At 35.8% G+C, this 27,738-nt stretch overlaps 3 protein-coding genes across 6 annotated transcripts in view; all 3 read right to left on the bottom strand.

Moving 5' to 3' along the window:
• Nucleotides 1-27,738, bottom strand: part of LOC117577609 (syntaxin-4) — a 191,104-nt gene that overhangs the window by 95,392 nt on the left and 67,974 nt on the right. Inside the window, exon 1 of one of the 3 annotated variants that reach the window (XM_052008430.1) lies at nucleotides 17,949-17,953. The exons of the other annotated variants lie outside the window; for them this stretch is intronic. The gene's annotated coding sequence lies outside the window, so the exon portion shown is untranslated. Of the gene's footprint in view, nucleotides 1-17,948; nucleotides 17,954-27,738 lie in introns of those variants that run through there. 3 annotated transcript variants of the gene reach the window in all.
• Nucleotides 1,664-9,893, bottom strand: LOC117567468 (transmembrane protein 120 homolog). Its single transcript, XM_034247492.2, has 7 exons — nucleotides 9,044-9,893; nucleotides 8,810-8,928; nucleotides 3,689-3,818; nucleotides 3,317-3,456; nucleotides 3,020-3,237; nucleotides 2,555-2,934; nucleotides 1,664-2,408 (listed from the first exon to the last, which is right to left on the bottom strand). The coding sequence occupies exons 1-7, from the start codon at nucleotides 9,110-9,112 to the stop codon at nucleotides 2,256-2,258; spliced, it is 1,209 nt and encodes a 402-aa protein (XP_034103383.1). The 5' UTR covers nucleotides 9,113-9,893; the 3' UTR covers nucleotides 1,664-2,255.
• Nucleotides 9,553-24,041, bottom strand: LOC117567462 (protein white). 2 transcript variants are annotated; one of them, XM_034247479.2, is made up of 6 exons: nucleotides 23,754-24,041; nucleotides 16,264-16,525; nucleotides 13,649-14,303; nucleotides 12,396-12,711; nucleotides 11,121-11,252; nucleotides 9,553-11,048 (listed from the first exon to the last, which is right to left on the bottom strand). In XM_034247479.2, exons 1-6 carry the CDS (start codon nucleotides 23,829-23,831, stop codon nucleotides 10,434-10,436), a joined length of 2,058 nt encoding a protein of 685 aa, XP_034103370.1. In that variant the 5' UTR covers nucleotides 23,832-24,041; the 3' UTR covers nucleotides 9,553-10,433. The 2 variants fall into 2 exon arrangements, with proteins under 2 accessions (XP_034103370.1, XP_051864386.1); XM_052008426.1 differs by lacking the exon at nucleotides 23,754-24,041 and adding an exon at nucleotides 20,859-21,031.

Here is a 27,738-nt window from a genome sequence, read left to right as displayed (position 1 = left end):
TGAACTATGAACGTGAATGAAATATTCCGTTGCCAAAATGATCGGAAAAGATTAAGTCTGAAAATGAAATTACACAGTCTAAATTAAAATATGAAACATGAACTAAACACGTGAAAGAAATTTTCCATTGCTAAAGCGGCCTGAAAAGATTTCATTATGTCTGCGTAGATTTTTAATGTCTATTGATGTTTTTTTATACCCGCTACCCATAAGAAATGAATGTAATAGATGGAAATGTATATAATATGCAGAAGAAGACATATCCAACCCTATAAAGTATATGTATTATTGATAGGTGTCAACAGCCGAGACGATTTGGCCATGTCCGTCTGTCCGTCTGTGTGTCTGTCCGTCCACCCGTATGAACACCTACATCTCAGAGACTATAGAAAATGTAGACATAATTGGACAACACTTATTATGTCTTAGGTATTTAGTATATTTTGTACACTATGGTATCTATCGAATGCAGTTGGCATATCAGTTTACAGTAATTGTTGTTTGTCTGAAATTTTCTTCACATCTGTTGATTAGCTAAAAGAGCACAATCAGTTAAAAATACCAAACATAGCCTATATTTTAGTATTTTTGTGGTATATCAATTTGGTATATTTTAAGACTAATATCGCACTGTTTTACTTTTATTCAAAATGGGTCGAGCACATTCGACTGTAGCATTCTTACATGTTTTATATATAATATATGTATTTTTAGGTTCATATAAATTAATGTGAAGTCGAAGAATTTTTCTATTTTTATTTTATTAACTTTGAAAATGTAGTAGATTAGTACATTTGACTGTAGTCACTATGATTAGAAACATATACTAATATTAATATTATTAATATTATATTTCTTATGAAAAATCCAAGCTGCCATCAAAATGCGGAAAACAGTTAAAAAACAGTTTGTTTGCGGTTTAAAGGCCTTTTTGACCTTTTAACTAATAAGTATGAAACTTGAAAACACTTCTCACTAAAAGCTGTCATTTTTTAATGATAGTTTCACTCATGAATGAATCGAAATCGATTTGGATTTCGACCTCCGTAATGCACAATTTGTCAGCACTTTTCCAACACCATTCACTACTAATCTATATATCAATGTTGGCCATTTTTGTCATTCATTTATCAAGCACTTTACGCTTTCTGAAGAACATTTCAAGAGAGACAATGGTAAATAGTTTCGCAGTTGCTGCAACAGTTTTTGCATTTTGTGTGTTCATATAGAATTTTCATTAAAATCGGATTAAATTCGATTGGCAATTGCGGCGCTGTGAAGAAAATGTTGCGCTCCAGCGAATGGGGAGCAGGGGGTAAAGTCAACCAATGAAACCACAAATACCGAGTTGCAATCGAAATTTTTGAGTACACAGGAATTGTTGAATGATTTTTCGGGTAGCAGCACAAAATGCCATAATGGGGGGCAACTTTAAATGCCGCTGCTTTACACGCAATTCAATAATTTGTGGTCAATGTCATCAATGTAATTACAATTGCCCCACAAACCATGAAACACACTCCGCACCCCGTACTCCACCTCTCCCCCTCTTCCACCCACGCACCACGCACACAAAACAGAAACAGAGAGAAACGAAGCAAACCCCAAACGCAAAAACCAAACCAAGCTGAAAAGTACACAGAGAAATTGAAACAGACTTCGATTGTTGTTATTGTTGTTTGTGTCATTTTGTTGTTGCCATTTTGCCACTGTTTATTTTTGTTTATTTTCTTGTGTAGTGCAATTTCTTTTCATTCAATATCAATTCGCTTCTCTGGCGCACAAAACTTTACAATTTCATTTCACATTTCACATTTTTCTCCATCACTTTTGCTTCTCATTCTTTTCTGACTACAAGCGAGGATAGCAATAATAATAGTAATAATAATAATAATCATAATAAAAAAAAAATACTTATAAACACGGAAAAAAATATATAAATGTACATAGTTGGTATATAAATTTACAGTAGTTCTTGTTGTTTGTCGTTTTTTTCTATTTTCTTCACTGCTATTTTGCTGTTGCTTAGCTAAGAGCATAATCAATAAACGCGCGATAAACCGAAACGGGGTGTGAAAACTTCCAACTTAACAGTTAAATTAATAAATTAAGGGTTCGCGAGCGAAAGAAAAAAAAAGTATACATTTGTTGTATATTATATATATGCATTTATATATATATACCATATATATAGATAGTGTGATTGAGAACTTGAATCTCTCAAAATGCCACAGTTTCTCAGTGTCCAGTGTTGTTTAGTTGGCCTTCTTCTCGGACTCCGTTGGCGTTGTGGCAGCTTCTGTAGTTGTTGCTGCCGCATCTGTTGTTGTTATTGGTGTGGTTGCTGCTGCTGCTGTTGCTGCCACAGTGGGGGAACTGGCCGAAAGGTCCAAGTCACTGGCGCTGTTCTGTTGTGTGAAAGATAAAAGCCGCAAGTTGAAAGTCGCGAGAGATTAGTGAAATTGCAATTGAAGTGTCGATGCAAATAAATCAAAAGAAATCAGCGAAATGTTCAACTCTCTCTTTTTCTCTCTCATTCTCTTCTCCAACTTACCTTCATCTCCTTGCGCAGCTTCATGGACTTGCCCATGGACTGAAGGCGATAGCGTTCCTTGGCACGCTCGCGTATCTTTTCAGGCACCACCCACAACGTGGTGGCCATGTTGCCGACGAAGAGCAACAGGAACAGACCGGACATCACCGACACATGCCACGGCGCATCGGGAGGCGTGTAGGCGAGCTTGTAGAGCGTCCAGGCATTGTACGCCTGGAAGGCATAGCCGATGAACAGGAAGGGCAAGAGGAAGCTCAGACCGCGCCACATCCACGAATGGAAACCCTCGATGGTGATGTCCATGTTGTGACGCTCGCCGAGCGCCTTAAGTCGATACAACAGACCCTTCTGGTAGCCAAACTGCAAATACTGGACAATGCCTGCAAGGAGAGAGTGAAAAAGAAAATAAAATACAGATACGTCCAGATAGATAGCGGGAATATAGTATATATTGTATTTACTTACTGATGTACACATTGAAGTACATGAACTGCTGGCGAAAGAGTTGCCAGTGTTCGCCTTGGGGCCAAACGAGCAAAACACCAGCGGCCACCGTCGATATGAAGTGATGGGCACGCCACCAGCCCTTGATCCTGGAGCCATTCACCTTCAGTATGGACTCGCGAATGGTCAGTGTGCAATAGTACCAAACCAGCAGAAAGATGAAGGCCAATTCCAGAGCTCTGTGTGATGGAAATGATGATGATGATGTTGCTGCTGGTGAGTAGTGCGCGGATTGAGATTGAGATTAATGCCACTCACCTGTAGTTAAATATCAAATTGAAGAATGCCATTATCAGTCCAATAACGTTGAGTATTAATTTAAACTTTTCATAGTCATCTTTGTAGCGAACTTTGTCGTTTCTGTTCAGAATTGAGACGTTCACATCGCCCAGGATAATCTACAAGAAGTAAAAAGAAAATAAATAAGCAAAATAAGGGGACAAAAAAAAAATAAATAAATTGTTGAAATGAAACGAAACGAAAGAAAAACTGTAGAGTAAACGCAAATTGGACGCGGAGTGCGGAAAACTGGTTTCAAGTAGCAAATTGTCGCTAGCTCGCTCGCTCGCTTGCTCGAAAAAAGTTACTTCGCAATGCAATTTGTTGTGCAAAAGTGTGCCCAACTCTCACCTGCAAGTAACGACCCGATTTTGCCGGCAGCGATTGCTCAATTTCATGCAACTGCGCCTTCCGCTTCAGCGACATCTTTACCAGATCATCGAGCTTCTCCTTATCCGATGGCCCACCGGGCGACGGAAATCTGCAAAAAGTCAAAACAAATCATTTGTTTAATTCTGTTGAACTTTGCTGCTGCTTTTGCGTTAACCTTATTATATAAAAAGTACTTTCAGCTAAAGAATCGAGTTTGAAAGAAATTGCAAAATGTGATTTAATCTGGATTTTTTCATTTAACTTAAATTACTATAAATACGGGTATTTAGATTTATCCAGCATATAGTTGCATGACCCAGAATTCCCTCATAATTCAATTGCAATAATAATAATTAAACACCAAAAGTTCCATCATAATTTCATGCGCTTGAACTTTAAAAGCAAGTTGAAACAAAGCACAGTTAATTGCTAAAGTGTGATGAGATATCATTAATTATCATCAAACTTTTTTGTCAGAGCTAATTATTGTCATATTTGTGCACCTTGCGCTTAATACGAAAATTAATTTGTTTTTGCACGAAAAAAGAAAACAAACAATTTTCTGAAGGTTACAAAAAAAAAGCGAATAAGAAAGTTACAGTCGAGTTTGCCCGACTGTGAGATAAAAGCAAAGCAACGCGGAAGCTGAATTATCGTTAAAATATACCAAATTAATATATACAAATTACTAAAATATGTTAAGAGCTATGTTTGGTATTGAGATGTATTACTGCACTGAAAATATACATTCTAAATACATAACACTTGTTGTATCAATAAAAATATACTAAATTAATATACCATGAATGTTAATATATACCAAAAGTGGTATACATAGGCTATTGTATACAAAATAATATACACAACAATGTATGCTACTGGTATTATTCATAAATAAATATACCAAAAATACTTAAAAATACCAAAAGCCATATTTGATATATGCATTAAAAATAATATACAGTTCCCGATTTTAAGCAACATATCGGTGTAACAATATACCAAATAAATATACAGGATTACTAAAATATACCAAAAGCCATATTTAGTATATGAATATACTATTACACTTAATAGAGTACCATTAAGTACAATATAACTGGTTGTGATGGCGGTCATCAAAATATTAAACAAAATACTAAAATATAAATACTATACTTATATACAAAATACTAATTAAACTAACATTAAAACTGAACTTTTGTATAATTAAATATAAATTATGCATAATAAATATAGAATCACTTTTAGTAATATCCAGAATAGATTTAAGCTTAAGTTTTGTTAGGGGCAAAAGAAAGACATTTCTTGCACAATTGATTGAATTTGGAATTTGGTTTAAAAATGAAATCCAAATCAAAATCAATTCACCGCGGAAATTCCAATTTGGTCGCACGTCAAAGTTCAATTTAGACATAATTGATAGTTATCTACATAAATTATAGATGTTCCCAAAACTATACATACATATGTATGTGCATATGTACATTTGTGAGAATATTCACATCTATACATCAGTCTGAACGACGCTTTTGTTGTTTCACCTGTGTTTCACTTTTATTAGTGCTGGGGCATTTTATCAATTGCTTGCATAATTCATGTTTTTATTTTTAAACATCCAATAAACGATAGGGTAAAAAAAAGTAACGCTGATAAGCGGACACATACGACATACGACATTCGATACGGTTCGATTTGGTTTCCCGTTTAGCGGGCAAAAAAAAAGAATGTGAAATACTTTTTGCTAAAACTGGAAAGTACTCGAATGGGGCTCGTCTGATAAGTTAGAACATTGTTAGAACACACACACACAAATTTAACGTACTATAATCAATGGAATTACTTGCAAATTTGCTAAATCAATTATGTAATGCAAACACACACCGGAAGTTGAAGACGCACAAATGTGGCTTATGGCATCAAAGTAAAGCTCGAGGTGCGCAGCTTAATCTATCAAGATTGTCTTTTGATATATTATTGACATGGCATGAACGAATTCAATGTCAAGTGGAGTTCACGTAGCATTTGTAATATTTTTGTTTGGTATAAATCTACGTTTAGTTTATTTATATAGCATACTATATACACATCATATGTGAATTTGCTTTCGCTTGAAAACGTGCTCTAAAAATAGCATTATTTCTATGTGAATAGTTTTTTGTTGTTCATAGTTTTTTTTAGTTATTTTTTCATTTGCACACGCGCCAAAGTCGCGTTACCGTTGCGGTCATTAGCGTGGCACTTAAAGCGAGGATTTCGCAATGCAAATGCTGATTGTTTATGAACATTGCACACCTCTCTCTCTCTCTCTTTCTCTCTCTCTGGCTAGCAAATGAACTAAATAAACGAAAACACAACAACAAGATCAATTATCAGAGTGCTTGTCAGCTGTCAACAATTTGCATATTGCAATTAAAATTAATTGTTCAAAAACTGTTTCAAACTCAATTTTGTGGTGTTGCACCAAAAACCGCTCGAAAAATCATTTCATTTGCACTCCGCGCGGTAAAAATCGCTTCAAATTATTTCATTTATTTTCCATGATATATTCTCAAGTGCGCACTGTCCATCTGTCTGTCTGACTTTCTGTCTGTCCGTCTCTGCTTTTGTTTATGTTTGCATAATATGTGCTTTGCTGTGCGTAGAATCAATCTGGCAAACAGCTGAGCCCAAGGCCAAATTCATATATACAATGTATATATGCATAATACTTAGTGTAGGGAGAGAAGTCCAAGAGCAACAGACGTTGTGACAGCGATACCCTAGCGACTAAAACCGCTTCGTAAGCAACTCACACACACACACACACACACACATATGCTTGCATTCATAATTGTGGCGTCAAACAACGAACTCCACATCAACTGCAGCAATTTGGCCTTGCACAGTGGTACAAAGTTGCTAAAATTCATGCAGCTATCAGCTGTTGACACTTCAGAATGAATTCAGGAAAACACAAAGTTCAATTGCAAATAGTTGAAATTGAATTCCATGAGTCAGATAATTATAAAAATAATTAAGTAATCGCAGCAATAAATAAAAAAACTCAACTAAAACACTTAACACAACTAATCAGTTTGAATATCGCCCTGCTTAAACCAAAACACAAGGTAGTCTAAACAAAGCGCGATAACGATTCGCAAAATGGGAAATAAATGAACTATGCAACCCAAGGTATAAGTTTTATGATTTTTGGTACGTCGACAAATAATTTCGAATTATTCATAAATAAGATGATATCAATTGGGAGAGAAAAGAACGAAAATTTCCATTATGGAAATTGTAATCTCTAGACGTCTATTAAGATGTCTGCGGAGATTAGACATGAACTCATATTAATTATTATAGTAGTAAAAGCAATGATTTGAAAAAGATTTTAGAAACCTAACATAATTATTCATAAATAATTTGTACTCAAAGATAACACTTTAGAAAAAAAAGATTTCCGTTATAGAAAATCGTAGTCTCTGTGACATAAATTAATATGAATTATAGCAGCAAGTAAATAATATGAAAAATAAATCAGCAACTAATCATATTTATTCATAAATAAGTACAACAAAATAAACTAAATTGAAAGGTACAAAAAAGAAGGAAAATTGTAATCTCCAGACATATATAGAGATGTCAGTTATATGAATCAATATTAATTATTATCTAAGTAAATGATTTCAAAAATATTTCGGCAAACTAAATTAAGGGTATTAATAAAATAGCCCTCTCCATTTGTATCTTGGAAGTGCAGTTCGAAGTCATAAATAAAAAAAAATAAATGATGAGAATTTCTTGGCAGTTGCTAATCGACTTTGTCCCACTGTAATACAGCTGGTCATTCAACGAGTTTTGTTTTGTTTTTTATTTGCGTGTGTGTGTGTGTGTGTGTGTGTGTGTGAGTGTTTGGTTGGCGTTTCAGTTTACGCTTCATGCAACAGCACAGGGTCAAGGGCGACTGGTTGGAGAAGCGAAAGAGAGCGCGCATAAAATTGGAAGAGAGTTGCCACACACACACACACAGGGGGCATGAGGTGGCAGGTGGCAGGTGACAGAGGGGAGAGGGCTTACTTAGAAACTAGCTGACCAAAGGTTAGCCTTCAATTACAAAACAAAACAGTTTATGACATCGACGACTTGGACGACAATAAACACGCCCAGCTCAACGCCAGTTGCGGAACAAAGTCTACAAATAAGTACGTGAGTTTTATCACAGGTTTTATCAGAAGAAACACACAGCTGTAAAAGCTAATTGGAACCGGCAAAGCAACCAACCGTCAACATATATCGACATGTGTAGAAGACGAGCTATGCACTCTATATGTATGTAGGTGTACTATATAATAGGTATTTAGTGATAAGCTCGCCTGTTGCTGTTGCTGTTACTCGGCGGGTGCTATCGATAAGGTTGCCTTCCTGACTAATTACCCAAAGACATGTGTTTTCAACTGTTTCAACTGATAAGCGAGCAAGCAACCAAATAGGTGTTGTGTGTATGTGTGTGTGTGTGCTGATTAGAATACCTGAGTTCGGGGCTCTCACAGTAGCTTTAATTGATGGCAGATCAAATTCCAAATTGGCGAACCTTTAACGGGGGTTGTTTACATTACCCAACGAAAGTGCAATGACAATTTGGAATTCGAAACGTTAAATGACAAATACGAAAAATAATGAGCGTGAATAAATATAATTACCGTGAGTGTATGTGTTTTTAACTGCAGTACACACACAATTGTTTATTTATGTAGATGTAAATGCAGCTATAGATAAACAACAAAAAAAGCAAAACGAAAACACTAAAGAGAAACTGAGAAGAAGCGACAAGTAATTTGCTAATTCATTAAAAACATTTCTACGAATTGTGTGCGAATTTCTTTTGAAGTTATTTCCGATCATTTATTATATGACTAAGCTGCAGTTGTTGTTGTTGTTTATTTAATAACGTCACGCACGCAGTTAGAACTAAATTTATGCTCGTGACACGCTGCCATCTCTAGCTAAACGTAAATGCAAGTAAGCATATTTAATTGAATACAATTTTTAAAGGGTTGCCTTTTGCATAGTACGTGTGTGTGTGTGTGTGCGTTTAGTTACTGTTGTTGTACTCACTGTCGTAACGAGGCCGTTATTTGATTCATGCGATAGCGTTGATGTTTGATCTCGTTGAAGCATTTTTGTTGATGACTGTACAGCTGTTCCAGCAGCTCAATGTAGCGTCTGTTGCACGTCTGCAAAGAGTAACCGGGGTGTGGAGGGGGATGGACAAACATTAGCAGCTGTTCGCAGTCAAACATCAACTTGCGACCGACCGACCAACGACGACCGCAAGCAAACAAAACTCACCTCAAGCTCTGTGTACTCGCGATTGAGTTCATTCCATTCATTGCACAGCGCTTCGATGTCCATCTTCATGATGATGATGTTCCTATTGTTGTTGTTGCCGTTCTTGTTGTTCTTATTACAATTATTGGTTGTTGTTGTTGCTGTTTCACTTATACACGTTGCCTATTGTAGCACAGCGCAACAGCTGTTTTGAGGTTATGGTCTGTGTGTGTGGGCGCAAGGGCGCATGGAACGTAGCGATGGGGACGCGCGGCGAGCCAAGGGGGTCAAATAGTCGCCGGCTATTTGCTATGGGGGGGTTGGCTGGCTAAATATTTTGGTGAAAAATCAATTGGTCGCAGACAGAGTGCAGACACTCGTTCTCTCTTGCTCTCGCTTTCTTTCACAGCCACAAAGGAATGTGTGTGTGTGTGTGTGTGTGTGTGGTATTGCTATTACTTTGTTGGGCACTTTCCAGCGTTTAACACTTTGAATTGCAATTGGAAAATGATGCCGCTGTTTTGTTTGTCGTTGTTTTGTTTAAAAATAAATGTGAGCGGAGCGGAGCGTCGCTTACGCCGCGATACGCTAACTAAAACTGAACTGAACTGAACCGCACAACACACAACACTGCACACAACACATTGAATAGAAGAGCCAAGCGATCCAATTGCCCGCGCTCGCGACGTTTTTGTTTGTTGATGACGGCGGCGGACCGGGGGAAAGCGTGTGCAGTACTTTTGCTGGCCGACAGTTAATTTTAACTACTTGAGACTTAGTTTTGGCGACGCGGCTGCGATTAGATTAAAGTTAAACACACACACACACTCTCGCAGACAACAAAAAAACAGCAGCAGCACGACAGCAAACACAAAATATCTCTTGCGAGAATTTTACCAACAACAAAGCAATGCGGTGGAATCGCGACAACAGCAGCAACTCCGGTCGCCGCCGCTTGTTGCGTCGTAACAACGCTAGCTAACTATAGCCGTGCCGCTCTTTTCAATGCTTATCCAGTTGCGCTAGTGGTGTCAGTGCTGCTATCCCGTTCGCACCAATGCTCTGTGTGTTACGTAGCGTATTGTGTGTGTTGAATTTCTTGCTGTGATGGTGAATTTCGAGCGCGCCAAGTTTAAATTTACAATACAATTCAAATTGTACGAGGCTCCTGTTAAATGACTGAATGAGAGATTTGAAATAACAATTTCGTTGGCGTTGCGTATAGAAAGCATATTTAATTTAAAATGCCAAGCATACTAAACAGTAAATGTTGCTTTTCTCCAGCAGTTTTGTGGTTTATGGGCTAAACAATTTAACACAAATAAACAATTAAAAAAAAAAAACAAAAAAAAGTGTTTATATATATAGAGTGTATGCATGTGTATATATATATAGTATGTATATGATGTTTTTATTCCTTGCGTCGGGCACGCAGTCGCAGCGCTAAATAGGCGAATCCTCGAAAGCTGATGATAAGCAAAACCAATCCAATGTAATCGAGGGGCAAATCAGCAGCCGAAAAGTTAAGTGTTTCCAGAATGACTTTCCCAGAGCTCGGACACGTCGTATTCGATGAAGTGCAGCTAATCTCGCCAGCCTCCACATCAGCCCACTGATTGATAAGCAGTCCCTCGTTGGCATAGCGAAACCACGACAGATACGACAGCCACTTCAGATAGATGGGCACCGAGCCGGAGTTGAGGAAGAAGCCGCCGAAGAGCAGGAACGGAATGATGACAGGCGGACCCACGGACAGGGCCATCGATGTAGATGAGCTGGCACAGGATATCAGATAGCCAAACGAGGTGGAGACATTCGCAACCAGTGTGACCAGAGCCAAACAATTGAAGAAGTGCAAGGCGCCAGCTCGCAGTCCAATCATCGGATACGCAATGGCCGTGAACACAAAGGGAACGGTGAGGAAGAGCGGCAGCTCCGCTATAGTCTTGCCCAGAAAATACGTGTCGCAGCGATAGAGTCGACTTCGTGCCTCTCGCATAAACACAGGCAGCTCCGAGGTGAAGACCTTCGAGTGAAAGAGTGCGAAATGGAATGGATTAAATAAAAGAAAGTGAAAGATAGTTGAGAGCAAACTCACGTTGATGGTGGCAAACACATTCTGGAAGGTCATGTTGGTCAGGAAGAGAAAGATGGCCCCGTTGATGTTCATCACGCCCACTTGCGTCAGCTGCTGCCCCAAAAAGATGAGTCCAATCAACACAGCCACCATCTGCAAAAGAGTGAAATTCATTTTGATTTTATTTCAATGTTTTTCTGTATTCTATTTTCAATTTTCAGTTGATTTCTCATATATGTATATCACAAGCTTAAGTTGAGAATTTTGTATTTTACATTTTATTTGTTAATTTAAGTTTAGTTGAGACTTTTATATCTTACATTTTATTTAGTACTTAAGATAAAATAAAATAAATTAATAAGAAAACGCGAAAATATTAAATATATAAAGGGTCGCATTAATAAATGGAAACATTTATTTATTTGTTCTGCTTGACATTTAATTTCGAATTATTATTTTATGTTATTACCAAATTTTAACAATTAATATATAACATTTTTACAAATTTGAATATATTCAAAATATTATCAAGAAATTAAGTACAAAATAAATGAACGATCAGAAATAAACAAGCAAACAAAATAAGAAGGAATAAGTTATTTCATTTGTTTGTTATATATTTTGTTATTTTTTTTGTATACTTTTTAGTTTCAAATTTTGTTTTAAACTTGACGAGGTAATAATACGAGAAAATAATTAAATAAATATGAAACTAGGTCAAAAGTTAAATAAATAAATAAATCAATTAAATTGGCGACTAAAGAAAATTAACAAAATAATAATGAAATAAACAAGCAAGTAATAAAATATTTATATTTTTATGGAATAAGTAAATTTAGGGTGCAAATTAATTCTGATAAAGTTCTGATTTTGTTTAAATTTTGAAAAGTAACACAATTTTATTTGTCCATTTAATTTAGAATTCGTTGATCTATAGGTAAATCAATTAATATGTTATGTTATAAAGTAGTAAGTAAATAAGTAGTGTATAAAATATACAAATAATTAAAAAAAAAAAAATGATTATACAAATAAATAAAACATGAAATGAATAATAACAATAAAATAATTACGAATATATAAGTAAGTGTAGAAAATGTAAAAACAAGTATAAAAAATTAATGATAATACTTATTAATTATACATAAAATGAGTTCAAATAATTATTCCTAAATATCTATAAAATATTGTTGGATTTTGTATTATATCAAAGTTAATAATCTAATTCATATTTCGCATTATATCTAAGTGAATACAGTAATAATATTAAAAATTAAGCTAATCTCAGCTACTCACCGTGGTCTGAATGAGTCGCACTTTGACCAGCAGCGGCTCCTTGAGCACCGACAACCAGGATCTCCAGAGCACAGCTCGGAACTGCATGAACCAGGTGGCCTTGTAGGTGTAACCATTCTCCGGCTGCTCCAGCGGCTGCGTCTGCGTCTTTGCTGCCAGCAGCTGTTCCATATCCCGAGCTACTTTGCTGATGGCAAAGTTATCGCAGATCTTGCCAATCCGCTCCCTCGACTCCACCTCGCGACCTGGAACTATCGCCAGCACCTGCACATAGAAATCCGCCGGATTGTAGTTGGTCGGACACTGGGCGCCCACGCTAAACGAGAGATCGAGAAGAGATATAAGATATATGTATATATAAGAATTTTATGAATTTAGTTAATATTTCCAATCAAATATTGATATTATCTCTGATAATTTTGTTGAGATTCTTTATTTTATTTTATTTATAACTAGTATATTCATTCTATTTATTATAAATTTTTATAAAATCTGTTTTTTTTTAATTTAATTGAGTTTTGAATTTGTTTTCTTTGTCGAATATAGATAATCATTTCATGAAATACTACATATTTTTGTGTTAATATATAGGTTTTAAAATGTGACATTAAAATTGTTGTATTTTAATTCTTATATTTTTAAATTTTAAATTTAACTGATTATAAATTGTATATTGATTTTATATTATTTTTCAAATTTTATATTAAACTTAAACATATTTCATTTCAAGGATCATTTAATTGGAATGGAAGTTTTTAAATTTATATTATTATCTCTTTGTTAATATATAATATCTATTATTTTGTAAAAGTACGAATTTAAACATACTCAAACTATGAAAACTGAGTATTTCAAAGTTTAGAAGCAATAAATTAAATTGTTAGCTTCAAATTAACTTTTAAATTACCGTTTTCTGTTGACTGTTAATAGTAAAAATAAAATACTTGAGACTTTAATAAATAACTGCCTAACTTAGGTTTCTTGATGTATTATTATGTGACGTTTAGAAATCATATTTTTTAAATATTAAACTGATTTATATTTAAATATGTATTACTCTTCAATATGGGTTGTAATTTATAATTTTAAGTTTGTGTCATTGTGGACTCTTAATAAATGATATTTATATAAACATATTAAGATTAAAGACATACGACTTTTAGTTTGAAAAAAATGTTAAGTCAGGATATATTGAACTAAATTTGCATTTAATAATGATTGAAAGCAATTTATAGTCGAGACTATTTACTTACTATGAAAAGAAGTCGACGGCCTCGCTGGGCGTGCCAAGGAAGGCGACACGCCCCTCGGCGATGAGGAGGATCTTGTCGAAGAGCTCGAACAACTCCGACGACGGTTGATGGATGGTCAGGATGACGGTCTTGCCCTTCTGCGACAGCTTCTTCAGCACCTGCACAACACTGTGCGCAGTGAACGAATCCAATCCCGAGGTGGGCTCATCGCAAATGAGCAGCGGAGGATCGGTGAGTGCCTCCGAGGCAAAGGCAAGTCGCTTCCTCTCGCCACCAGATAAACCCTTCACTCGACCTGGCACACCGATGATCGTGTGCTGGCATTTGCTGAGCGACAGCTCCTGGATAACCTGATCCACTCGAGCCACACGCTGGCGATAGCTCAACTGACGTGGCATTCGGACCATGGCCTGAAAGATGAGATGCTCCCGTGCCGTGAGCGAGCCAATGAACAGATCATCCTGCTGCACATAGGCGCAACGTGCCTGCATCTCCTTGGCATCCACCGGCTGACCGTTGAGCAGACGCACACTCGAGGGAGAGACCTGAACTCCTTGCGGCGAGCGAAAGGCGAGCGCATTGAGGAGCGTTGTCTTGCCTGCTCCAGAGCTGCCCATGACAGCGAGCAACTCACCCGGATAGGCAACGCCACAAACTGCAAAAGAAAGAGAAAGGGAGAGAGAGAGAGAGAGAGAGAGAGAGAGAGAGAGAGGTAGAGATAGAGATAGAGATGGAGATAGAGATGGAGATAGAGGTAGAGATAGAGATAGAGATAGAGATAGAGATGGAGATAGAGATAGAGATAGAGATAGAGATAGAGATAGAAATAGAGATAGAGATAGAAATAGAGATAGAGATAGAGATAGAAATAGAGATAGAGATAGAGATAGAGAGATAGAGATAGAGATATATATAGAGATAGAGATATAGAGATAGAGAGAGAGAGAGAGAGAGATCGAAAATGGGATGGGATACACAAAGAGAAAAATATGTATGTTAGATTGAAATGTTGATTACAAATCTTGATTTAAGTATTTTTTAATCTTAAAAAATGGTATTAAAGATTAAAAACATATATTTAAGATTAAAAAGAAAATTGATTGAAAAGAAAATTCGAAGACTTGATTTATAATTTTTTCGATTTTACAAAAACAAACCAATCTTGAAATAAGATTTTTAAGTTGATTTAAGAACTTTTTAATCTTAAATCTTTTTTCTCTTGTTTCTTAAAATTCCCTTCCTTTAAAATTAGAACCTAATTTTTGGTGTTGTATATAAAAATTACCCGTAATTTAATTTGTATTATTATTATTATTTTAAACAATCCAAATTTAAGATTCTGACTTCTTGGTTCAAATTATGAGATTTATCTATTCTTAAAACGAGAATGTCGTGAATTATTTTGGCATCGTTTCGATGTTGATTTAAGATTTTATTCATGATTTTAGCAGGTTTTGAGTTGAGATTGCTTCATCTTCTCATTTAACTCATAATTAATCTTAAATCAAGTATATCCAATCTATAATTAATCAAGAACGTTTGATCTTGATTTGAGATTTTGCAATGCAACAAAAACGCAATCTAATTTATTTTTGTTTTATTTTTAATAATTTAAAATAATATTTTGAGATTTTGACTTTTTTCCCATTCTTTAAACAATATTATAATCCTGAAACTCTTTTGTACAATTTCAATCTTGAGAAGTGAACAAATTCTTGGTTCAATTTTGACATCACACAATCTTGATTCTAGATTTTATTCTTGATCTTAGCATTTTTTTCTTTCTGTGTTTATTTCTCTACTTTTTTCTCCATAATTTTGTACTTTTATATATATTTTTATTTTATTTACTTTTTATTTTATTTCCCATTAAAGTATTTTATTTGTAGTTAATATCACAAATCTATTAATTTTTTGCACAAATCTATTATTTAAGAATAAACCTTCTTTGTTTAGTTATCACATCAAACAAACTTGATTCTAGATTTTATTCTTGATTTTAGCACGTTTGTTTCTTTCAGTGTTTATTTCTTTACTTTTTTCTTCTTAATTTTATACTTTTATAATTTATTATTTCCTTTTTCTTCATTGCTTTACTTCTTTTACAGCATTTCCTATTTAAGTGTTTTAATTGTAACTATTATTAAAAATGTATTGTTTTTGTTTTATTTCAAACAATCTAAATTTAATATTGTTTGGTTTAATTTTGAGATTTTTCGTTGCTTGAATCAAGATTGAATTCTTGAATCATTGTTGTGCAATTGTGATCTTGATTTAAGAACAAAACTTCTTTGTTTAGTTATCACATCAAACAATCTTGATTCTAAATTTTATTCTTAGCATTTTTTTCTTTCTGTGTTTATTTCTCTACATTCTTCTCCCTAATTTTGTACTTTTATATATTTTTATTTATTTTTTCTTCATTCATGTACTTCTTTTTTTTATTTTATTTCCCATTAAAGTATTTTAATTGTAGTTAATATCACAAATCTATTATTTTTTTGCGATCTTGATTTAAAAATAAACCTTCTTTGTTCAGTTATCACATCAAACAATCTTGATTCTAGATTTTATTCTTGATTATAGCACGTTTGTTTCTTTCAGTGTACTCTTACCATTCTTGAGCAGATGCTTGCGCGGAGCCGGAATGTGGCGCTCGTTGCAGAAGAGACCGCGTGTGCGATTGACGAGCTGGCGCCAATTGGAGCCCGGCTGATGGACGGCGCCAAAGATGTCGACGTTGTGCCAGGCGTAGGTGAGAGTCTCGGGCAATTCTCCGCTGCTGCTCAATGTGCCATAGTTCTTGGTCTGGCCAAAGCTTTGGCTAATGCAGCTCTGCGCTGTTGCTGCCACAGGGCCAGTGGCGCCTTCCCCAGGCTGAGAAAGAGAGAGAGAGAGAGAAGGAGAGAGAGAGAGAAGTTAGCGAAGGGCTGCGGCAAAAAAGGTTGGCGAAACTTTTCAATTTGAGTCGCAACCATAAAAAAGGGCGACGACGCGTAAATCTTTTCGGCGTGCTAATCCCGCCGCCTATTCAAGCAGTTGCCCCCAACACTCCCCGTTTCACTCCACTCCTCATCCACTTATTCGACCGTTTAAAATGTGCAAATTAGGGTGGCCATAAGCCGCAGACGGTGTCGACTCCCAAAAATACGCGGAGGCCAATGTTGCCACTTCGTAAGACAATTGCCCCGGCGTAAATGTAAATCGTTGCCTTTGCCTTTGCCTTTGGATTTTGGCCTGAGCTTCTTTACATTTTTCTTCTTCTTCATCTTCTTCTGGTGGGTTTAAGTTTCACTTTCAGTTTCGAGTCGAGTTGAGTCGAGTTGAGAGTCCATTCTATTATGCGACCCGCCATTTGAAGGTGACTCTCTCCGAGACAATCTTCAAAGTTTGCGCTTTTCGTATTTTATTTTGTTGCCCTTAAAGTGTGCTTTGCTCTGCTGAGTGAGTGCAGTGAATCAGTTTGAATGACCGCATGAATATGCTAGACAGACAGACAGACAGACAGACGAAGCGAATAAGTGTCTTAGTGTCAAGTGATTGAGCAATTGCGCATTTTGTAATTTACTTAACACCTTCTCGAAAGTGTATCCTTCATATTAAGCTTAGCTCCTAATCGGAATTATCATTTACGAAATGAGATATGAACTATGAGCATTGCTTGTAAAGTTTGTGTAGAGATATGTATGTTAGTTAAGATTTGATTAATATAATCTTAACTGTCATAATAAAATAACACGCGTTTAGCTATAGCGAAAAGACGTTACTCTAAAGGCATAGGAATAGGTTTATGTTGAGACATGAGTATAGCTAATGAAAAGACTTAGTTTTCTTTCTTTTAATTCAAATTAATTTACTTCAGAATGTATTAATTTAGCTTCATCAACTTTTGATTCACTGCATAAAATTTTTTTTTTTTTTTGCATTTAATTCTTTGTTTTGTTGTTTATTCATCTATTAATTAATAGTTATAAATTTATACGTATTTATACTTAAATATCTTACTAAACCTATGTATACATGTATAACCCTTAAACTATTTAACTATTTACGCATAATTATTCATCAATATATTGATAACCATTGTTTACCATCTAACCTTAAATCTTGTTATCTATATCTTTATTTCTCTATAATCTAATTCAATGTATATCAAACAAAAAATTTGTCAATTATCTATCCATTATCCCATAAAAATCTATTTACTTATTTATATATCTAACTTCTCTACAAGAATGTCAAATGTTTGCATATATATAAAGTTCGATATAGCTATCCAAAGCTATATATATATACATATATGTATGTGTGCACTTAATCACCAAATTATTAATCTATAAACTTCTTAAAATATCGATGTTATGTCGAAAGCTATTTATTTGCTTTGCTATCCACTTTTAGCATCTTTCTTTATATGTATCTATTCATACATATAATCAACTTTATTTATGTATAATATCATATATATGCATTAACTCTCTAGCTATATAACCAATCAATTTTCAATTTATCTACATATTTATTTGTCTATCCATGTCTGTAGCTACTTCTATAAATTTGCTGTTCAACTTTCCATCTACCCATCTATACTTATTCATCTAAACATCTTTTAACTTCACTCTGCTCAGCAGTCTATTAACAATTGAATTTCTTCTGAGATAAAATAAGTTCTCTGGCAAGCGGATCTCATAATAATTCCAATCGAAGTACAATTTGCTTGGCACTTGCTTCGACAACAGGATGTGCAATATCAACAAAATAAATAAGTACTTGTGCTCAAGTTAAGTTTAGGGAGAGAGATAGAGAGAGAGAGAGAGCGCTGAGTTCATTGTAATAAGCAGAACTTTGTCCATTTGATATTGTGTGCCAAACTAGTAGCGACATCTGTCGGCGAGTAGCTGCCAGCAACCACTCTGTGGCTGTGGCTGGTCAAGAGCGATGTCGATGCCGAGATGCCGTGTACTTGCTTATAAGTTATTCAAAAAGGAAGAAAAACAACAACAACGAGAGGAGAGACAAAGTAGAAAGTACGCGAAAAATTAAATAAATATGAAATGTAAGAGACAAGCAGCCAGATAATACTGCAACACACACACACACATACACTTAAGAAACGCCAAAGAAGATGAAAATAACAACGCCAACAACAAGGAAGAGCAACAAAAAGAGAGAGAGAGAAAGAGGAGCAACAACAATGCGAACATAACACAGGCAAATAAATACAGGAAAAACTTTTTAATAACATTTTTCGGCCTCATTTGTTGTGAAAACAATTTTGCTTGGGTGGCTGTGGGAGACACAAGGAGGCGGGGCAGGCAGGCAGCCAGCTATTCCCTCTTGCCACCGAGTCGAGTCGAGTCGAGTCAAGTCGAGCGTTGTTGCCACATGTAACGGATATTAAATTTTTCGCGTTTACCTCGACGGCGAGTCTCCAATTTCTCAAGCCAAATTGAAATGCAGCAGACAACGTGTAAGAGAGAAAGTGAGACATCAGAGTGTGCGACAGAGAGGGAGAGAGCAAGAGAGGGAAAGAGAGAGCAAGAGGTGGGCAAATGCCGGACTCAACTTGGACAACACGGCGTATTATTAATAACCAAACGCGGCGACATTTTCAACATCGAATGCTACAATTTTTCCTACAGCATTTTTTACATTTTCTCAATTTTCATAATTCCCACTTCACCTCCCCCCTCCTCCATCCCCTAGCAGCTTTTGTTTAATTTTTATGATTATTTATATAAATGATTATGATTCAGACACGAAGGTAAAAACGCAAAATGCTTTCAATATTGTGGCCATCATCTCGCTGTGGCGCCAATTAGCGTTCCTCCCTCAATTCATGTTTCACCGCTTTAGGCTCTGTGGAAACCCCACAAGCGGGACACAAGCGAAGGAAGTAAGAGGGGGGGCTAAGGGAAGGTAGCGACATTAAACCGCAGTGGACGAGCTTTGGTTTCACTCAATGGAAGCCCTACGCATGGGTCAAACTTCCTAAGCCAAATCTTGACAGCTTGCGAGCTAATGTTGACCTGGCTAATGCCGTAAAGAGTTGCAATTAAATTTGGGTTGACTCGACTCACAAATTCCAAAGAAAACCCACTTTCGAAACTTATGCAAATTATTCATTTATGTGTCTAATTTTTATACACTTTTAAATATGTTTTCAAGTTCAAATTTGAGTAAGAAACTTTACTAATCTCTTTATGAGCGTAGACAAGTGACTTTAAAGTAAACAAAAAATAAATCAGGTTCACTAAAATTATATATATACTGTGAAATACAATGCAAAGAGCGAATGAATTTACTAACTAAATTAACATAAATAAATGTTAGAATACTATTTTTGAATTTAAAGTAATTTTTGAAGTTTTTCAGCTTATTTATATTTAATTATTAAGATAAATATATTATTTATATTTACAAATATACAACCAAGTTCTTCTTCAGTTTGATTTGTTATTGTCGAACTTCTTTAAACTCAAGTAAGTAAAATGTTATAGGAACACTTTACTGATTTATAAAGTAAGCTGAGGGCTTTCAACTAAACCCACATAAAAGTATTTAAATTAAAATGTAATTTGACTTTAACTTGATAGAGGTAAACATAAATGTAATTTAATAAAATACTTATCGAATTCTTGCTTTAAAATTTAATTTCTATGAAGTCAATTCTAGCAGATAATAATTTGTATACATAATTTGTTTTTTTTTTTAGATGTATGCATTCTTAATAAATTATTTGGTGTGATTCACATTTTTAGGCAACTAAATTCTTTGACTTTTTGAAATCTATTTTGTACAAATGTCACAGAAAACTGTTACTGATTTATCAATTTAGATTAGATAGATGGCTTTGAAGTAAATCAACTTTATTTGTCGTATTATTTTCATGTAAAGAATTGAAATTATAACGTTAATGCATTTGATCTATGTATAATACTATCAGCATAGTTTCTGTAACTATTTATTAGATTGTGTAACAGTTTTTGACTTTCAAAATTGTATAATTATTTTATTCAATTTGCAAGCTAAATATACAAAATATGGAGCACTGTCAACTAAAGCCTTAAAATTTGAAAGTCAAGTAAAAATGTATGAGCAAAAACTGTGCTGATTTATCAATGAAAGAGCAGACAGACGATGGACTTTGAAGTAAAGACAAACAAATATAGTAAATATGTATATAGGCAAATAAATATGTTATGTATACTTCTTTGGAATGCTCTTTGATTGTGCCCAGCCGAAAGGTGGGAATAAACTTGCGTTTTCTGAATAAGTTCTTAAGTCGAGTGCGTTTGATGGCGGCTTCTGTGTAAATCGAAGACTCCGAATTGGAATAAAAAACCATAGTGATAACTTTGCAATTGCATAAAGTGAACTTTATTTTTGGGAATGTTTATTTTTTGGGAATTTCTGCTTGAACTTGTTTCCGTTTTAAAACAATCTTTGGGACTGGGAACGCAGATTGCAGGTGAAATCTTTTAAGCACCCCCCAATTTAAATACCAGCCTGAAGTTAGACAAAATAAATACAGATTGTGTGAAGTGTGAAGATACGAGCGAGAGAGATACGGATACGTTGAGTGGGCAGTCAAACAATGACCTAGATAAGAGCGGATTATACAATATCAATAAAACGAAACAGAGACGAGAACATCAGCAGAAGCAGCAGCGAAAGAATGAAGCCAAGACAATGACAGTAAAGTAAACAAGCCTAAAACATGCGTTAAGCACTTGTGAGATACGCGAGAAGAGATATAGATACATCTAGAGATACAGATACAGCTTCATTTACAGATAGCTGTAGATACAGATGCACAGCTTGGTAGCAACGACAGCGACAACGAAGATGACGACAGGTAATACTTCGCTCACATCTATAAAGATTTGTTATGCGACACTACGAAGCGACATAGTTACTCGACTTGCTGCACTTGTTACGAGCATGTGTTCTTACCTCACCTTCCCATCCCCCTCCCCCTGCACCTTGTGTTGTCATCAATCTGTGCTGCATTCATGTGATGCACGACTAAAGCCATAGATACCATTAACCGTTGGCCAAAACCAAACTAATGCATTTACTGTGACTGCTTCAGGGTCATAAAACAAGATGTGTTCAACAACAACAACAACAACAACAACACTGCGAAAGCGTGTGATATCCATCTAGATAATGCAGCCCAACTACTCCATTATAATATTTCTTGCTCTCTCGCTCAGAGAGGAGTTTTATTTTATTACGCTATCTATTGTCAACATTTATAGACAAGGAAGATATGTACATATGTTATTTTTCGTTTTTGTTATACTTCCTTAAATCTTTAATTTAAATAGAAGACTTTTTCAGAACATTCGACTGACTAACTTTGTGAAAGTATATAACTTTTAAAATATAAACAAAAGAAATCACAAATCATATCTCTTTAACGATTTGAATGTTAGTATATTTGAAACAAAAATTTCATTACAAGATAAATGAAAACATAAATCGAAAAGAAATTTCGAATTTCGGAAACGAATTTTAATGCAAGACTATTTACATATGAAGAGATGAAACAAAGGACAAATCGTACTACAACAATGGTATCGACAAGTTCGATGGTCGCTATAAACAGTGTATCACTCTTGAAGGAAATTATATCGATTAAAGAAAACGAATTATTAAAAAAAAGTAAGAAAGCTACAGTCGAGTGTGCTCGGCTGTGAGATACCCGCTACCCATTTTGCGGTATTATTCTCAAAACATATCAATTATACTACAAAAATGCTAAAAATATATTTTGGGGTATTATTATTAAAATATACAAAATATACTAAAAATATACCAAATGATATATTTGGTATATCGATATAGTACCGCATTCAAAATATACCATAGACGCCATAATGTATCAGATTGTCAGCCCATACAAAAGTATTTCTTTAATAACTTCGACAATTTTTATCTGATCGCAACCAAATTTTTAGGAATCATAAATACTACAGTTATTACTGTATATACCAAAATTCACAATTCTAGATCGTCTCGGCTGTTGATGCTGATCAAGAATATATATACTTTATGGGGTCGGTTATAATACCCTTCTACCCTATATGTAGCGGGTATAAAAAGTGGTTTACTATGGTAACCCGAGAACTTTTCAGGGAACTTTTCAGGGAACACATTTTAGGGAACTTATACTTCAGGTTGATTCTTAACCATGATGAGAACCTAAGTAGTAATATATTTGTTCTACAGTAGTATTAAATAAGTAAGCAAGCTATAGGCAAGTGAGCTTGACTCGCTACAGATTTTAAGTAAAAGCATATCAGATGGGAAATATTCTTCAAATATAATAAATTAATATATCGAAAATATACAAAAATATACCAAGTGCTCTATTTGGTATATTGACACATTTGGTACATTTTGTACTCTATAATATATTTTAAATAAATACAACATATAAATATAATATTTTTTTAAAGTATATTATATCAAAGAGTACAAAATGTACCACATAATCAGCCAGAATATCTAAGATATCGAACATGGCTCATCTCGGATGTTGATGCTGATCAAGAATATATGTATGTACCATATATACTTTATATAGTCTGAGATGACTCCTTATGTCTTCAACCTTCTTTGGGTAGCGGGTATATAAAAAATATGTCAACGTTGTCAGCAGAGACAGTGAGTGCAATTAGTTAGCTGCAACAAAAAGCTGTCACTGTTTATTTTTTAGTATGCTACGCTATGATTGAATACAGATCATCGTTCTATGGTTGACATGACTCGAATTACATGATGTTGCAACACTTGCAGCGCATAATGCGTGCCTCTGTTTGTGTGTTTATATGTGATCAACTACGTCTGGGTCATGTTTAAGCTAAGCAAATAGTTAGATTCTTTTTGTTTTTTTGTTTCGTTTTTTGCCAAGTGTTGCATTTTGGCTGATGCAATGCGGTTGCGGTTTTCGTTATGCGGCATGTCATGGCTGCAAATGCTGATCAAGTGGGGAGTGAGGGAGTAGAGAGGGGGCAGAGAGGAGGATGGGTGCCCAAATATGTTCTCACGCTGATGGCGCCTGAAAGTATGCAACACACACACACACAAGACTCACACTGTGATGCAGCTGCTCTGCGGAGGTGTGCTTGCTTCCACCACCGCGTATCAAAAGCTCCTGATCCTCTTGTCCCATTTTCGCATGCACTCACACACACACACACACTCACTCACTAATGCACTAATACACGAACACAGTCACGCACACACGTATGCAGAGGAGTTTCGTTTCGGTTTTTTTTTTGTTAGTGAACTATTAATTTCGCTTCTCCTTTTGCCGCTTTGTTTATCTCGCTTTCGCGGTGCTGCGTGACGAACGCGCTGACAAAACGCAACTGACGCTCGACGACTGAGCGACTGAGTGACTGAGCGATTGACGACAACGACAACGACGACGACGGCGGCCATTGACGCTAGCGTCGCTCTGCTTGCGGTGCTGCTGCTGCTGATGATGAGTGAAATTTGATGAGTGCAAGAGATTAAAAGCTGAACAACAGCAACAACAACAAGTACGAGCAAAAGCAACAACTCAGTTCAAATGCTTCGTCTATTTGCATGCTGATTAGAGAGCGAATGTCGCTGTCGCCGTCGCTGTCGACGTCGCTGCTGGCGTCACTTCGCAGCTGCGAGTCTCCGTTTTCATTTGGTTGTCGTCTCCTCTTCCTTTATTCTGCATTTTATTTATCAACGCATTCGCTTTTACCACTATTGCTTTTGTTTTTCTTTTCCAGCTCTTTCTCTCTACTGTTTGATTATCGTCTGCCTTTTCACTGTTCTTCCTGCTTACAGTTATCGTTCGTTAAATGTAAACAATCTCGATCAACGCAAAAAAAAAAAAAAAAAACGTGTTCTTCATTTTTTGAGTCTTTACTGAGAGTAAATATTTGAGGTTAAGCAGAACAGCTGAAATCATTATCATGATAGCATATCACACAGTTAGCATCATAAAAGCAATTATCTTAATTACAGACGTATGCATATAAATTTATTAAAAAATTTATTAAAAAAAAAATGTCTTATTAGGTTGTAAGTACAAGAAATGTCAAACATCAAAACGAGTATCTTAAAAATGAAATCTATTTTATTATTCCAGATATTAATGTTTGGCTTCTCTTAAATGCATTTACTTAAATTATGAATAAAAACATGTCTATAATAAATAAAATTTATCTAATTTCGAATATTAAAGTTCTATTTGTTAGATATATGAAAAAGGAAATCTACTGCAAAACATATTATTTCAGATATCGATATTCGATTGCTTAAATCGAAAAATATGTCTATAAAAAAAAATTTATTTAATTTCGGATATTATAATTCTGTATTTGGGCTATTGCTTTTGTTAAGACAGATTGCAAACGAAGTAAATTAAAAAAAGAAAGCAATTATTTATACAAATGAAATTTAATTCAAAAATTTAGGTTATATACAAACAAAAAATTAGTGACAAATAAAGTAAATTAAAAAAAGAAACAAAAAAAAAAACAAATATGTATATTAAAATAGGAAATTTGCCAACCTTAAATATTCGAGTTCTTTTTGATAAGTATTTTGCAAATATTTTGCTCATTGCCTTAGTCAATACAGATTGTTAATGAATATATATTAAAGTATGTATATTAAAATCGAAACTTATTCCAGAAGTTGAAGTTTAGTTTTGAAGGTATTATATTGAAATAAATTTGACTAATGTCCTAATCAATAAAATAAATAAAAAAACACAAATGTTCTTGAGTAGCAAATTTAAACAAAAGGAAGGTAATAAAACGATTTGTAAACAAATTAAAATATACATAATACTTGAACAAACGATTTTTTTTTAAGTAATTATATTCTTTTATATATTTATTTCAGTATAGTATTTTTCTTTTATATAATTTAAAAGTTGTTCAAAACCATGAATTTCTTGTGTTTTTGCTATTTGTTTCATTATATACATTTTTTGCACTACCTTATACAGCAAAGATTATAATAATATTAAAACAACGTCTTATTATTTTGCAGGGTATTTCAAAGTCGACTTTTGGCTGCAACAAACAAGCAAATTGTCGTCTTGTGTCTTGTGGATTTGAAACTTGTAAGTTGCTCGCTTAACTCATTTGTGGGCGCAGTGCCATGCCCACAAACGTTGTTGTTGTTACTTTTGTGGTCACCTCTAGGGCTTCATGTGTCTTTGATCGTCGCTGTGCTGCATTTCAGTTGCATTGCGTGTGAGTTGAAATCGACTTTCACACACAGAGAAGCGAAACTAACTCAACTGAAGTGAACTCAACTCAACTCAACTCAACTCAACTCAACTCAACTAGTAAAATGCCCAAGTGGTTTGGTTGTTGTTGCGATGCGCTTTAATGTGTCACAAATTTGGGGCATGTGGCGCGTGGCAACGTTGCCTGTTTTGTGTTGCACACAACCGAACAGCAAGACAGCAACAAATACTAAATCCATCTGCGGAACTTTTGCTAAGCTCAGTTTGCCAGCCCCAGTCGGATGCCATCATTTACTCACTCAAATGCTATAAACTTTTTACACTTAACAATTTATTGTCACACTGCCAGCGTCGACTGCGGCTACGGCTGCGACGTTGGCAGCGACGTCAGCGTCGCCTTGCAACTTGCAGCAGAGAAGGAAAGAGAGAGAAAAAAAGTGCAAAGAAGTAACTCGAGCAAAAACGTAGAAAGTTTCGCTAACACGCTTTTACACTCTCTCCCACACAAACACACACACAAATACTATCACTTACACACACACACACACTAGCACACACTCTTAGCCCAGGTAAAGCTTTAGGAAAGCGGCCATTGACACTGGGCATCAAGTTGGCAGAGTTGTTTGCCGTCGACTTTGTCCCTGGCCCTTGACGCTGGCTGAGCCCCTGACCCCTCACTCTCCCCCTCTCCCACTCTCTCTCTCTGTGTATCTCCGCAGTCCTCTCTCCCCTCTCTCACTTTTCGCCTCCCTCTGCAGCCACGCTTTGGCAACGCGTTAGTCCATGCAAATTATTGACGCGGACAGCGGCTTCAATAAATCTGTGTGTAGAAGGAGTGTGTGTGTGTGTGTGTGTGTGTGTGTGTGTAGGTGTAGGTGTAGGTGTAGGTGTGCTTGTGTGTGGCTATGCGAGGGTGCGCCAGTGTGTGTGTGTGTGTGAGTGTGGCAACTTTTGCTGTGCCTCATGCCGCATGCCTTGTGCTAACTTTATGCCAAGCGCCACGCTAATCAGACAGCTTTCTAGTTCATTGCATTGAACGAGCGCCACGCCCACATGGGGGAGCGTGATTCAACTGTAAACGTAACGCACAAATGCTGTTGGTGGTGCGGTGGTGCAGCAGCAGCCTCAGCAGCTGCACCATCGTTTGGCTCGTCCGTCAAGCAGCCACTCAACTGGCTGTAATTGCCAAGTAAATCAGCGCGCTGCCACTTGCCATGCCCCAAAACTATGTATGAGAGTGTGGCAAGGGAGGGGGCGGGGGGGCAACAAGGGGTTAAGCAAATCGTGGCGGGAGTTTTGCGCTAAACTTTTGAGAAGTTTTAAAGAGGAATACTTCATGGGGCCAGGATTCATGCTCGTAGTTAGTTAGTTAGTTGCAGGGTCTCTCGACTCCGCTGCGGGGTTTTGTCGTGCGTTCAACAAACTTTAAAAGGGGTCGAAGGGGTTGGGTTGCAAAGGTTGTCTGAGCTACAGCAGACATGCTTGTACATCGAGAGGTCCTTGGGTGACACACACACATAGACGGATAACATAAAAGGCATCTCAAAAGGGCCAGCAGGAAGCAGGAGCATAAAGGAGGCGCGTGTAAAGTGGCCAGGAATTTGTCGCTTCTTCTGTGGGATTGACAACGATATGGATTGAATGTGGGACAAGTTGGCTCTCGGATTAATATAGCTTGATCAAGCAGAAACTTGATATACTACTCCACATAGTGCTACAAGTCAAGGCTCATCAACTAAAGCTGCAAACGAGGCTCAGGAAATATGTAGAGAAAAGTTAATACTTCAAACTTAGCAGATGGATAAAAATAGAATATATTACTAAGCAAACATATAAT

Source organism: Drosophila albomicans, chromosome X, assembly GCF_009650485.2.
Source record: "Drosophila albomicans strain 15112-1751.03 chromosome X, ASM965048v2, whole genome shotgun sequence".
Lineage (NCBI taxonomy): Eukaryota > Metazoa > Arthropoda > Insecta > Diptera > Drosophilidae > Drosophila > Drosophila albomicans.
Note: the sequence above shows the minus strand (reverse complement) of the source record. Positions and strands in the feature narration are given on the sequence as shown.

Excerpts from the sequence above, each read along its gene's own strand:
- LOC117567468 (XM_034247492.2), bottom strand. The coding sequence starts at position 9,112 with ATGAAGATGGACATCGAAGCGCTGTGCAATGAATGGAATGAACTCAAT. Across the intron at positions 3,819-8,809 it reads ATAACGGCCTCGTTACGACA|ATTTCCGTCGCCCGGTGGGC; the intron begins GTGAGTACAACA and ends GACTTTTTGCAG. Across the intron at positions 2,935-3,019 it reads GTACTTCAATGTGTACATCA|GCATTGTCCAGTATTTGCAG; the intron begins GTAAGTAAATAC and ends CTCTCCTTGCAG.
- LOC117567462 (XM_052008426.1), bottom strand. The coding sequence starts at position 20,996 with ATGGTTTTTTATTCCAATTCGGAGTCTTCGATTTACACAGAAGCCGCC. Across the intron at positions 14,304-16,263 it reads CAAGCATCTGCTCAAGAATG|TTTGTGGCGTTGCCTATCCG; the intron begins GTAAGAGTACAC and ends TTTCTTTTGCAG. Across the intron at positions 12,712-13,648 it reads GCCGTCGACTTCTTTTCATA|CGTGGGCGCCCAGTGTCCGA; the intron begins GTAAGTAAATAG and ends TCTCTCGTTTAG.